The sequence below is a fragment of the Megalops cyprinoides genome, chromosome 25 (genome assembly GCF_013368585.1).
Source record: "Megalops cyprinoides isolate fMegCyp1 chromosome 25, fMegCyp1.pri, whole genome shotgun sequence".
In the NCBI taxonomy this organism is placed as follows: Eukaryota; Metazoa; Chordata; class Actinopteri; order Elopiformes; family Megalopidae; genus Megalops; species Megalops cyprinoides.
This window is the reverse complement of record NC_050607.1, coordinates 15,303,467-15,317,867: the sequence shown is the minus strand read 5'-3', so window position 1 is coordinate 15,317,867 and position 14,401 is coordinate 15,303,467. Positions and strand designations below refer to the sequence as shown.

General features: G+C 47.4%; 1 protein-coding gene across 1 annotated transcript; it reads right to left on the bottom strand.

The window, feature by feature from the left end:
- aldh1l2 (aldehyde dehydrogenase 1 family, member L2) lies at nt 1-14,183 on the bottom strand. The gene is made up of 23 exons (XM_036520086.1): nt 13,785-14,183; nt 11,930-12,074; nt 9,387-9,621; nt 8,086-8,251; nt 7,505-7,606; nt 6,778-6,867; nt 6,467-6,601; nt 6,175-6,300; nt 5,882-5,973; nt 5,638-5,785; nt 5,111-5,230; nt 4,874-5,001; nt 4,126-4,276; nt 3,968-4,038; nt 3,529-3,634; nt 3,033-3,120; nt 2,838-2,931; nt 2,482-2,581; nt 1,761-1,859; nt 1,315-1,480; nt 829-934; nt 526-725; nt 1-98 (listed from the first exon to the last, which is right to left on the bottom strand). Exons 1-23 carry the CDS (start codon nt 13,830-13,832, stop codon nt 43-45), a joined length of 2,772 nt encoding a protein of 923 aa, XP_036375979.1. The 5' UTR covers nt 13,833-14,183; the 3' UTR covers nt 1-42.
- Nucleotides 14,184-14,401: the final 218 nt, after the last annotated feature.

The window sequence follows — 14,401 nt, the reverse complement described above, 5'->3', positions numbered from 1 at the left end:
TTGATTCGTGATCAATAACAGAGTCCAGCAGGGGAGTTTCCCTCAGTATTCCACCGTCACGGCTTTGGTCCTGAGGTATTCGTGGAGGGCTTCCTCTCCTACGGAGGACGGAGGAGCAGAATGATGCAGTTATCAAACATGTCTCTCACACACCGCCATACCCTCTGGTGACTCCCTCATTCTCAGTATAAAGGCCCTGGTATGGACTCAGCCCCTCTGAGTTCTATGAGTTCTATGCTCTTGAATACATTTAATTCCATTTGAATCAAAGCAATGTGATGACCCAGACTCTCTCTCCTTCACAACTACTTTAAAACCTTTTGATTCATTTATCTGAAATACATCTGTGCCATCTCTCACTGAGCTGACAGAGTATATGGCTGTGAGTTTTTAGTTTCCATTCATTGCTTGGAGAGCTGTATAAGCTGCAACAAAACTCTGTAAGGCAGTGTCCTCAGGGTTTGAACTCAGTTGAACCCTACTGAACCAGCCAAAGAGAACTGTGCGCTTGCTGCAGAGACTTACCGAGGTCCTTGCCGAAGCCAGACTGCTTGAATCCACCGAAGGGCGAGGCCACGTCGGTCTTGTTGTAGGTGTTGACGAAGACGGTGCCGGCCTCCAGGCGCTCGCTCACGTACATGGCCTTGTTGATGTCGCGCGTGAAGACCCCCGACGCCAGGCCGAACTCTGTGTCGTTCGCCCTCGCGAGAACGCCGTCAATGTCCCTGGAGGGGGGGCAGACATATCACTCGTATTCTGTAAGGTACCGTCCTTCATGGCAAACCGCAGTTGCTCAAACTGACTGAGACATTTGAGAGATGGACCTACCCGTCTTTAAACTTGGACACAACCATGACGGGCCCGAAGGACTCCTCTTTGGCAATGAACATGTGGTCCTCCACATCGGTGAAGACTGTGGGCTCCATGAAGAAGCCTAACAGAAAATAACACAGTGAGACAAAGACAGAAAGCACACAGAATTTAAAAGAGACCATTATATTTTAAAGGGATAACAAGATCATTATCAATAAGAAATCCCATTTTTTACACTATAGATGGGACAAAAACTTTGGCAACATGTTATTTAGTTATGTTAGTCAGTTATTCAAGTATAAATTAGAAGAATGATTAATTTCGCCTATGCTTCCTGTTGGGCTAACATTTTCATATCCTCTTCTGCCGTGACGATGTGACATGTTGGTGAAGGTCAGTTAAGCTGCACTAAAATGGAGCAGCTGTTACAGAACAACACTCAGCATGACTGCGTTGAATGGAGACAGCCTGATCAACAGCTGGGGCAAATGGATACTCCACCTGGCCTGTCCACCTGGCGTCCCCCGTACACCAGCGTGGCCCCCTCCTTCTTCCCGATCTCGCAGTACTCCAGCAGCTTTTCCAAATGGGCCTTGTGGTTCTGAGGCCCGTGGTCTGTGGAGCGGTCCAAGGGGTCGCCGATCTTCATCTTTTTGATCTCTTCCACCTTTGAGGGGTAACAGGAAGATGCTCAGCAACAGCACACCATTCTAGAAGTCCTCCTCAGCCACTCACGGTCAATATGGTCACAGTGATGAAGCCCTGGTGTTCAGGGGACTTGTGTAAGGACCAGACAGACGTTGCCTGACCAAAAGACGTGGTTCTAACCACATTAGGCGCTCCAGTTCTTTTGAGTAGCATCTCCTTGCCACAGCGGCTCGCAGTACACGGCGTCCCCAGGATCGAACAGGCAGAAGAAAGTCTGACGTAATCAGATCAAATCTTACCACTCTGCTGATGTACTCGTCGTGAATGCCCTCCTCCACAAACAGCCGGCCAGCAGCGATGCAGTTCTCCCCTTTGTTGAAGAACACGGAGCTCATGCCCTGGAGAGGGACGGAGAGACCTTATGCAAAGGCTCATCTGAGTCTAGTCCGAGAACCGAGGACAGGCGTGATTCTAACACCCACAATCCCAGGGCAAGGGGTAGGACTGCTGTCACACTGGCCACACGTTTAACTTGCCCTGTTTCCAGCTTTCCTGGAAACATTATGCTTCCGGCGTTTCTAAAGCAGAAAGTTTAAATGACCTTATCACGCAAATAGTAATATAAAGACAAACAATTCTAAATTACAGGTTAGCTTACAATGAATATACTCAATCTTTGAGTGTTTTCTGAAATGCTTAGAGGTATTCAAATTTCTGCTTCTGCTGGTCATTTGTTTTCTTGTGTCATTTATGATTTGACACCAAAACAAAACTAAAACTCCATCTTTAAAACCATCTTTAAAAAAAAAAAATTATTAACCACACTAAAAAATTCTTTTGAACCCAACTTATAAAACCTACACTTTCAGTATTTTACTGGAATATCACTTTGTAGCACAAAACTTAATGTTCTGTCGTAGTGGGGCCATATAACACTTGGCTGATTCCTGAGGTATTCCTGAGCAGAAGGTGTGTTTACAACTCTTTAGGAAAAGCAGTGTAGGAATAATGCTTCCTTACCATTCGCACAGCCTTGTCCATGTCACAGTCACTAAAGATTATGAGTGGGGACTTTCCCCCCAGCTCCAACGATACCTTCTTCAGGTTACTGACTGCACAGCTGCAACAGGAAGTGATACACAAAGCAAACAGGAAATTCACACTGAGCACAATGCAGTATTTTCTTTCTCAACAAAATGAACATTTTTCTCACGTTTAACAATGGCTTTCAAGGCTATGACTTTACTTCAGGAAAACTGGGCTTTGTATAGTATATAAATGTGTATTTAGAGGTCAGTTTGATACAATACATGGTTGCACTTACACCATTACAGCAGCTGGTAAATTAAAGAAATATGTAGCAGACCCTCTCGTACCTCTTCATGATCTGTTTGCCGATTGGAGTGGATCCGGTGAAACCCAGCTTGCGAATGTCGGGATGGTCAGACATGCGTTGTCCCACCAGACCCCCTGAGAGAAGAGAGAGACACACAGTTCAGTGAAGGTCTTCTGTGGGTCTCCTGGAGGACCCTGCCTTCCCACAATCCCCCGCTATTTATCTGTCTCTTTACCTGAGCCAGGCACAATGTTGATCACGCCCTTGGGAATACCAGCTTTGACTGTCAGTTCGGCAAACTTCAGGGCTGTTAATGGGGTAACCTGCGTGAGAGGTGAGACAGTCAGTATGACTCAAAACTTCCTTCTGTTCCAGACTGTATGTTCTTGTGCTGCTTCAGGTGCAGTTTTCTTTATTGGGAATGGGTCGCTATTAAAGAGCCAGACTCTTGGCTCTTAATTAAGGAAGTTGAAGGATTCTGAAGATCAAGGAGATTGGAGCTGGTTAGTTTTGACTCAAGTTTATTCAGGCAGCTGGTGAATAATAGCGTGGGTGTATGGTGTGTTGTGTGCCTTGATTGTGTACTCTAAATGTGTAATGTATTCAGACTATGGAGTCATTCTAAAATAACCTTTTAACCTTAGCATGCTACGGTTCAGTGTCAATGTATGTAACTGTCTGAGACATGTATCTACTTATGCAGGCTGTGTGACCGTAGCAGGGGCGTTTACCTGAGCTGGTTTCAGGACCAGTGTGTTTCCAGCTGCCAAACAGGCTGCGCTTTTCCACGCCAGCATCATGAGGGGGTAGTTCCAGGGGATGACAATGGCGCATACCCTGTCACAGAGCAAGAGTGGTGTCACTGTGAAAACCCTTTACACAACCATTCTATGGGCTTGAGACCTAACTGAAACAGATGCAGTCTGAACATTCCTGGCTGAATGCGGAAACAGTACTTGATGCATATATGTGTACTTCATTTCCAAAGGGACACTTAGCTGATCCTCAGTCATTCAGATATTCTTGACAAGGATTTTTCGCGTGAGGTCAGCCAAATGTTGGGTATTGTCTTGAGCAAACCTGAGTCCTGTTTTGAGGGGCTCTCTAACAATCAAGCTTTACTGTATGTGAATGAAAGGTACTGATTCCTGCATTCTCAGCATCACTCACCCCAAAGGCTCTTTCTTGGTGAAGGTCAGGTTGTGGTTGGGCCTGGCCTGGTTGATGGGTATCGTCGTACCCTAAGGGAGAAGAGACCCCTCCAGATGTCATATTGAATCTTTCCCAGCATCCCTTTGCTGGTTCAGCCCGGGCGAGCCGTGCCCTACCTGGATCTTGTCACACCAGCCGGCGAAGTAGCGGAAGGTCTGGATGGACATGCCCACGTGGGTCTTCAGGGCCAGTGTGTAGACAGCGCCTGAGTCAATGGCCTCGATGGTGGCCAGCTCCTCCTGATGCTCCTCCATCAGGTCAGCCAGCCTGGGCAGAGGGGCGGACACGGGGAAAGGGTGAGACACTATACCAGTCTGGAGATTGGAGGGTAAGAACCTATGCCATCCTGACGTGTGGAAGTGTTAGATTCTGCTGTGTTGTAATGGAGAGAGTCTTTGCTGATGTGAGCTGTGGAGGGGCTACAGCTGGGTTCACAACAGGGCAAGATGAATTCAGGAATTCTGAGGATACAGGGCCCATTTATTAAAGTACTCTGTTTGGATTAAGTCTGCTATATTCATAAGCACTTAGAGCATTTTCCTGATTTTGCATCATGTCACTTTACTTTGCGTGCACATCACTTTTCATTGTTGAACATATGCTTGATCCTCGTGGTCTATTATCACATCAAAATACACAGAATCCCAGCAGAACACACAAACACCACTTCCTTCCCATTGAATTAAACTTCATGAGGTCTTTCAGTGAAAAAACAGGCTAGAACTGTGGTGACATTTCAGTCAAGGCAGGAAATGAACTGATACTGCGCACTGTACACGTTTCCATCTCTACCTCACAATAGTGAGGGGATAAGATGAAATTCCCAGGTTGGCCTCTAGGGGGCAGCAGGAGCAGTGATCTCACCTGTACAGCAGTCTGCCCCGGTCGCGTGGGTTCATCCTTCCCCAAGGCCCGGTCTCGAAGGCTTCCTTTGCTGCCGCCACCGCCCTGTCCACGTCCGCCACCGACGCGTACGACACCTTGCATATCACCTGAGAAGCCGACACCAACATCCATTGGCCGAGATCTGGCATCTCATGACAGATGTGTTTCACACAAGTACGTCCTGGGGACAGGGGTGCACAGAGGAACAGTACTAACCGAACCATCTGTTGGGCTGATGGTGTCGTAGGTCTTTCCGTTCTCCGCGTCTTCAAACTTCCCATTAATAAAGCACTGGTGAGGCATCTTTACAGTCATGTTGTTGACGTCTTTTGTTGCCTGGTAACAGAGGTGAAACAGTGACACTGATACTCAATGCCAACACCACAAGGTTAAGCAGAGACCACATAAAAACAAAATCTACAGCCATGACCAGCTCAAAGATAGCCCACTTCCTGTTATTGTGATCACTCTTTTAGTAGTGATAAGAGGCTGTGCAGATACAGAAATACCTGATTTAATGTGTCATTTAGAGTACTAATTTTCAAATTATGCATGTCAGAGCAGCCATACTGGATAGATATAGCAGTGTGATCTAACATCTATCCTGCAGGTCACTGTGATTCGGAGTTCAGATTGTTGTGCCTTGTGTGTACACCTATTCGTGAAGCTTAATATCTGTGGTAGGCACCATGACTCCTCCTCCTTCCACTTGGTTCTTTCCTGGTGCGAGATGATTGACTCACATAGTCAATAACAAGCTCCTCCTCCTGGTCCTCCCCCCGCAGCCTCCGGACAAACATCTGGATGAAGTCCTGGAAGGTGGTGGCCATGTAGACATCCTCATTCTGTAGCTCCACACTCCCGCACTTCTGCTTGATCTCCTCCACCAATCTGGAGGAAGAACAAGGCCACCGGTCAACTGAGCTCACTCCCACACATATATACACACACAAGTGTTGCAGTCTCGGCTTCCCAGACAAAACTGACCTGACCACATCCATAGAAGCGGCTCCTGATTTGAAGAAATCTGTGGTGTCCTCAATTTTTGGAACGTTGCTCAAAATACCTTTCCAGATGCCCTTTAATCAAAATGTACCAGGATTAAGGGGGATTTTTTGTTTAAAACCTTCAGTAAGAAAACATACCTTCCTAAAATGAGTATTTTTTTGTGTGGGACGGCTAAGTACATGTACAATAAGAATCATCACTACTCTCATTTGATGGTGGCAAAAGATTAGCTGAAAAGCTTCTGTGTCCTTGAAAGCGGTGGTCTGGCATACCCGTATCTCTTCAGCCATCTTCTTCTCCTCCTCTGTCAGCTCCACGCTGGCAGTCTCTCCAGAGGAGAAGTACTTGGAGGCTGGGATCATCTTTCCATCCTCAAACTGCAGGTTCTTCACCAGGAGCTGAGGAGGAACATGGGATCACTCAGCTGGGAGTCAGTAACAAACACAGAGGGCGCCACAGAACACTTCAATGATGCTGCGCTGTAACGGAGTACTGTCTACTGTGAAGACTGTGATGTCCTACTCTGAGGGAGTCACTCAACACTGCCACAGGACTGGGTTTTACCGTTTTCCCGTCGGAGCCGTACAGCACCAGGCCGCTGTTGGTGATCAAGCCCGGCTGGGCGGTGCCCTCGATCTCCAGGGGCTGACCAGAGGGAACAGCCCCACCCAGCAGGGACGACCCGTACAGGGTCACAGGCTGCAGAAACACACACACACACAATCACACACAGACCGATACATATACATGAAGACCACACAAATATACACAGACACATATACGCAGGGCATTAAAGCAAGAGGCTGAGGGCAAAAAAGGTGACACTTGATCTCACTTGGTGGCGCGTGCGTGGGCCGCGGGCGGGGCCTCCGTACCTGTCCGTCGATGACGACCCAGGCCCCGGGGACCTTGTCGTGGCCGCGGATCCAGTTGTGGATGGCCTCGGCGGGCTGAGCGAGGTTGAGCTGGGGAGGGGGCAGAGAGCATGGGGAGTGTGTGAGACCCCTCCGAATGGGAAGGTGGGGCCAATCAAGGCAACCACCCAAGAGCTTCCGTTCATACACTTCCAGGAAGCAGAGGGAGGACCGCCAGCTGTCCGGCTGTTGCACAACGGCCTTAAATATAACCACCTCCCGCTGTGGAATGTTGGGCAAACCCCGAGGCTCACCCTCTACCCCGTGGTCTCTCTTACACGCCCCAACCCCGTGATCATCTTCCAGGACAGCGATCGCCACAGGCTACAGTCTTGCTCTTTAGAAATGGTTTAGAGACACTTCCACGCTTTGCTTTTCTACACCATTTTAAACGCACAAGTGAACAACACTTACCACAGGAAGTTTGTTAAGATAATCAAGAAGTAGTGCTGATTTTAGCTGTCTGTTTAATGATGTCTGGGGCCCTAGTGTTAGGTTTCAGCTGGTCACTCCTGAGAGAAGCCATGCTGGGATTCAGCTGCCAGATTTTCTTGGCACAGTAATATGTGTGCTGCCTCTCCCTGCTCTCACACCTTCCGTCTGCTCCGCTATGGGGCCTATCCCTGCTTTGGCTCCAGCTCCTCCTCCAGTCTGGCCACGCCCCTCAGTGCCTGAGTCAGCGGCTCACCTTCGAGTTGGACCTCTTCTGTATACCCTCGTAGCTCGCCCCCTCCTCTGACTGGGGGATACGAGGGGCTTTCCCGTCTGCGATGAGCTGGACCGCCTCCACCTGCCCCACGCACAAAAAGTGATGTTAGAAACCTACCTGCCTCATTCATAAAATGCAATGTTAGAAACGTACCTGCCCCATGCATAAATTCAACATCAAACACCCACCTGTGCTATGCACTGATTCAGCATTAACTTAGAATGAGGTTATACAATAACTTTATTGTAACAATGTAACTGTAACAATACATCTGCTTTGTTTTCTTTTCACTTCCACCAGAAGCTTCTATTCTTGTGAACTTTGTACCATGCATCTTTTTAAGAAGAAATTCATATTAAGTCTATCATTATATTTACTTTCGACAGAGCTGGAAAGCATGCAGACACCAGTGAGCTCATAGGTTAAACCCTTGGTTTCAAAACAGATCAGGTGTTTTTTTTTTTTCCTCATCAAGACAGGCCTAGCCAAAGGCTAGCTGAGAGAGAGCGTGTTTAAACACAAAAGGCCGTGGCGCAGTTGAGCCTGGCCGCCGTGCTTACCATGGCCCTGATGCCCTCGGGGAACAGGAAGCGGTTGTACAGGGAGTCCACGGTGTCGTTGGGCTCCACGGGGCACTCCCTCTGCAGCAGTATGGGGCCCGTGTCCAGCCCGTCGTCCGCCCAGAAGATGGAGAAGCCGGCCTTCTTGTCTCCCTCGATCAGCGTCCTGGCAACACACCCCCGGGGGGCACAGGGGCATCACCGTCAAATCAGCACAGCTCAAATCACCGTTACCAGTCACCAACCCGTGGGTGCCATAAGATAATGGCATTTTTCATGTTATTTCTGTTTATCTCTTTATAAAACATGTCTCTTGCACAGTTTACATCTTTTACATATCTTCAATTCAAAAACAAGGATATTTCCTGAAGCAGGCCAGGTTAAGCGTCTATCTTAAAAACATAGGTACAAAACACATTTAATGAGAAGAACAGGCTGTTCAGGTAACAGTGACAGGCCTCGATGGCAAAATGACAAGCCTAAGAGTACAATGGTGGTGGTGATCTGAGATTTGAACCCACAGCCTTCTGATAAGGCACAGTTCTTTTTCCGCTATGCCAGACTATTTAAAACAAGTCACTTAGTGGTGGTAAAAACAGGCCCTCTCCCAGGGCTGAGAATGGACAGGCCCCACTTAGGAAGTGAACCGATAACCCGCTTGGTAGTCCAGTTCCTGCGGTGCACTGCCGAACTGGGATGAGAACCAGAGCCGTTGTGGTTGAGAAGATACTCCTCGTGCCAACCGAATGCTGTCAATCCACCAGCAGGGACACCCGATAGCAGAGCAGACAGTGTGGATAACAGTGATTCCTGAAAAGGCCTTCGTGGATCTGCACGTGGCCCGAGTTATTAATAACTACACAGAGGTCACCAGCAGTCATACGGTCTCAGCCAGGTCAGTAAACTTCCACTGACCCACCTCCATCCCTGCCCACCTCTCTTACTGGTCAAGCACAGACCACCCCTAACTGTAGGAAGGAACACTGTTTGCTACCCACTCTTACCTTATCTCAGATTAGAGCAGTGTTGCGCAATAACGTGCCATTTGTACAAATGGAAGTATGAAAATGTTTAATATTTTATGCATCTTTGACAACAACTATTTCACAAACACTTCCCATTCCTTTAACCCAACCATCCATTGTTGACTGTCCAAGCACAACTTGGACGAAATCATGGAGTGCTGGTAAGCAGGACCAGTTCAGATGTACAGGGTGTGTAAAAGAATCCTGGAAATCTACTCCTTTCTGAACCCCTGCAAAACAGCATGCAGGGTTTTACTATCTGGTGCCGGCACTCACCAGTTGATGGCGGACGCCCCGCGGTGCCGGGGCAGGATGGAGGGGTGGTAGATGATGGAGCCGTGGGCGGGGTGGTCGATGACGTTCATGGGGATGAACTGGCTGCAGAAGGGCAGGACGTTGAGCTCCGCCCCCACCGCCTTGTAGGCCTCCACCACCTCCGGGATGGGCTTCCCCTTCACCCGCCAGCGGGGGAACTTAAACACGGGCGTGCCGTCCTTCTCCGCTGCCACGGCTAGGGGTAGGGAAGATACAGGAGATGGCGGTTAACATTAGATGCTGAATGTCACCCCACCCCGACACATACAGGCCTGTGCTATGCATGCTAACTCATCTGTGCAAGTAGAAGCAGGGGTATAAGGTGACTGGAGGCAGACGGTGCCCATAACTGCTGATCTAGGACCAGTTACTGACTCTGGCTCACCCTGGTTCTGACCTGTCCAGAGCTCAGCCTGCACCTGCACCCCAGGCTGGACAAAACCTGAACTTTGCCTCGCCTGCTAATCACAAATTACTTGTGATGAGAGGAGGGGAGGAGTCTCTCTGAGGGAAAACGGGAACCCTCCCTGCATGTCATAGCAGCTCTATCAGTCCCGGATGGGGCACTTGTGGCCAGGTCATGGTTGGACTCAGTCTTGCCCACAGTGACAACGTTGACCTTCGCTAAAGCATGTTATATCTCTGACCTCACAGTTGGTGTATGCGTCACATGTGGTAAAACACAGGTAGTAACAAGAGGATATGCATCAGTCTAAATAATCTATTAATCAAACAGAAGGGCCATTATATTCACCCATTAATACTTGTTTGTTGTCAAGGTAATAGATACATATATATGGTCTATGCTATACAAAGCAAGGGAGAGTAGTCCATTTTGCATCACATTTTTTTATGAATAATATCCTCTCCTGCTGATACCTTCAGCAATTAAAACATGATAATATCTTTGATACCACACATAACAAAACCAATTATGTAATAATAGCCTTTGAAATGATAGCTCTCATTGCAAAGAGAATTTTATTTTTTCCATGTCATTCACCATGTACCCTGTTAGAGATAATTACCACAATTCACGCTTAATCAAGAGTTAATGAGAACTTATTTTACTTAATAAGAGAGCAAAAAGCCTCCCATTTTCCGGGAAGCAAGCCCTCTGAAAGAAGCCTTTCTGTCCGTCGCTGCGTGTGTGACAGCGATCGCTCTTCACGACCGAGCACACAGAGGTCATTGTTCAGGGGGGAAAAACACAAACAGATGGGCTCTCCGGTTTGCGTATGAATGTGCACCGATCTTTGCCGAGGGAGTTTTTCTGAGCGTGAGCTCATTGGCCTAAATACCTGAATTACCGAATGCCCGCGCTGCACCGGCAGGAGCGGATTGTCTGCGCTTCGCGCCCAAAAAGCCTGACATTCCTGAACGCGTATGACGAAACTATCATATCTAACCCTAATTGTGGACTTTTCACCAGATTGCCATTCAATGGCTTTCTTGGATTTCTCAGAAACAAAACAATGAGGCCACTGCACGGCGTGACTTACTAAACACTTCTTTTTATGAGTCCTACAGAATTTGGAGGAACCTGCAGTGCATCCTACAGTTTTACATTTATATTTTCTCATGTGGCATGGCACTGCTCCCCGCGGGACAAGTCCTATCACGATTCACAAACAAGACAAAAATAATAGGCATTATCAACACTGAATGCTATAAGAAGGCTGGAACCCTAAGTACATTAGCGACCATTTTAAAAGGCCCCAATGTGAATTAAATAGAATGTAGATTCAGCAGAACAAAGGAAAATAATGAGGAATAGAACTTCTTTTACATACAGTATTTGCTATGGAGGCAGTTGGTTAAGTCATCTGCTTCCCTAGCTGAGAGCAGAGCATCATGGGAAATGCCAGCTTCCAGGCCCTGTGCTGTAGGTAGAGGCTGCTGGTGACCCAAAGACGCAGGCAGTACAGCCATGTGGAGAGGGAGTGGCCTGAGAGGTTGTGGTTTGGGCATTGCACTTCAGATCTGAGGGCCACAGGTTTCAATCCTGCAAGCAACCCCACCATTTCACCCTTTAGACAGACACTGTACCTCAACTAATCCGGTGACCAGCTAGCTGTACCAACTGGTACTAAATATGTAGCTAAGAACTGAAATTTTTAGCATGGCAAATTATCTCTGCAAACCAGAAAGCGATGATAGTAATCGTATTAGTAGTATTAATGCTGGTGTGAGGTGGAGTGACAACTGCTCTCTCTATCAAAGACCAGAGCCGCGATGCTGTAGACATTTTCAGTGCAGGCGCAATCCACACCCGTCTGAAGGCTGAGAACAGTGGGATGGAGAGATAACGGGGTGCGGTTTATTTTCAGGGCCACGTGCTGCTGGCGGTCTGCATTCCAAACGGTTCACTCCCTCCCGCTCCACTCCCCTCCACAGCCTGCCCCAGGATCACATGGAGAGCACCAATCAGAAGAGAGCAGGGGGAAAGAGGGAGGGGCTCGGGAACCCGACCGGGGGGGGTCCCCTTTCTGACTGTCACTCACCCAGGGGGTCCGCCTTCCCATCCTTATCTGGAACGGTGAACACGCCCACCACCTTGTGGCCTTGCTTCCGCAAGTTGGTGTACACTTCCTGTCCAAACAGGCTCTGGCCAATCAGGGCGAGCTTCAGTTTATTTTGGTAATATGCCTGCATTGGTGGAGAGGAGAGACAGGGAGTGTGTGAGAAGGTCTGCAAAGCTCATTTTCCCTTCGGCCATGAGGTCCCACTTACTCCGGCTGGAGCGTGCGCTACCATCAAACACACAAATGCTGTTATCGATCTGTTATTTTTCAATTCAACCCAGCACTCCACATTGATGCAATACTACTTTGCTGTGTTACACAATGTTTGATGTTGCTGTTAAATCTCAGCATTTTCCTATCACAAAGCATTTCCCTTGCAATACTATGCTAAGCCAGGCAACACATTTACCCCTCCACATAAACTTTAAATGGTCCATGCCTCCTAGAATGCAGACTGCACGACCTTCTGATGTGTGTTACATTAGTGTGGCTAAATAGCATCATGCAGTCTAGTAAATCCCTTACGACACACACGGTCAGCCATGCAGAAGAGCAGATATACAGTAGGTTTCAGCACTACAACCTTCAACTGCGGGGTCTTATATATCAGGGCAATTAAGACAACCGGCGTGAGGTAGATAAGGAAAAATAACACAGTGGAAATCTACCGTTGGCAGACCCTGCTCCTTTTTAAGGGAGTACAGTTGTGTGCTGGTTTTATATTTCACATAGTCATAAATCCAACCAGAATAATTTTTTTGGCCGAGAGGAAATGTGTAAAAGCCCTGATGCTCAGACTCATCTTTAAAAACAGGTGGCATACTGCCAAACTTGCTCCATTGTTATCAGAAAGCATATTTTAAAATATGCCACATATAATGTCACTGGCATTTTATTATACATTATATACAGTAGTATATTCTAAGACGCAGGCTTAGAAGGTTATAGGTTGTCAAGTAATGTTCAGTGTATATTCACTCATTTGGTACATTAGTGAAATACCAGTCCAATAAACAGATATCGTCCTATAACAGACATTAATGATGTCAATACTGATCAATAGTAACACCCGTTACTTTGGCAATATTAAAAACACGAATGCCACCACGAGTATGTAATTGTATTTGCTCTATTTTATGTATTTTTGCACTTGACTTTTAACAGGTGGTTGGAAATATGTTTCGCGTTCAAGCTATTATTATATTATGAATCAGGCACATTTCATTGGCCACCCTCCAAGATAATAATGCTCGTTTGTAAATGTAGCATTAGCTAGCGAATATATTTTTCGAGGCCTACTCGTAATTAAATTGCATTTTTGTTGCACAAAATGCAAGAGTAATAGTTATCAAGTGAAGTTTGCTTCTCCGCGTCCCTCCCAAATGTTACAGTATGAACTACAGCGTAACACGATCCGCCGTGCGTGTTCCCTGAATTTCACGTCTGCTGATGCAACTCGTTCATAATTTGAAACGTAATAATCCAGACAGCAACCATAAGGCAACGTGGCGATGCAGACGGTGCTTTTTACTGATGATCGCAACATGTGTCAGAACACGCATCTTGCAAAAGCTTGCAAAAAGGCAGAAATTCGCCAATAGCTCATGAGAAGCGGCTATTTAATTGCGGTGTAAACCACAAATGTAACGACTCAAAGCAAACTACCGTGTACAGTAGCGTACGATTTACGTGCAACAACTATTCACCATCAGGATTTCCTCCGCAGCTAAACGAAACGTGCTTCCGACATGATCACTGGTTGAACATCGTGCAAAATTTCAAATATTCTACACTGTAAAAACAGTGGAAATGCAGCAGTAATCATTCTACTCACGGTGCTTGTGGAAAATTTCCTAATGAACTGGTTAGCCGTCCACAACATGATGGCGGGTATTTCGATTTCAAAATTATTCCAGAATTAGAGAATAAAGGATGCGTCCAGCAGGACGGTGGCCGTGCGCTCCTGGCGACGCACACCTGTCTGTCAGACCGTGTGACAGTGGTATAGCACTTGAACTCGGCACTGCTAAATACCCGTCACTGTGCGAGCCTCTGCGAGCTCGGCTTGCGTGCGCGCTCACGACTTCCTCTTTTTCATGATGTCCCCGCGCATGTGGCTCTCGTGCGTACGGGGCGCACTTACCGCTGGCGGATTCGCTCGTAAAACGTCTGATTATATTTTTTTATGCAATCTTTATTATTCCTCTCCATTTTTACTGTACCTTTTTCACTCCACGAGGTAATGAATATGGCGGTCATGGTTAGATACCTTTCCCCATCCGCGCCCCCGAGTATTCATGAAGTTACGAGCACACATGCGATTTGCTTACAGTGTGGGAACGGTGGGGGCACGGCCCGATTATGCAACGTCACAGTGCCAATGGCGAAGGAATGCGCGCTACCTTTCTGCTCTCGTCCCGCCTTTCTGTGGGCCTCATATGTAAACTCGAC

Bases quoted from the DNA above. Each gene is read 5' to 3' on its own strand.
- aldh1l2 (XM_036520086.1), bottom strand. From the start codon at position 13,832: ATGTTGTGGACGGCTAACCAGTTCATTAGGAAATTTTCCACAAGCACC. The intron at 6,602-6,777 runs GTACGGAGGCCC...GTGTTTCTGCAG, and splicing joins GGGTCGTCATCGACGGACAG to CCTGTGACCCTGTACGGGTC. The intron at 726-828 runs GTAGGTCCATCT...CCCCCCCTCCAG, and splicing joins GTGTCCAAGTTTAAAGACGG to GGACATTGACGGCGTTCTCG.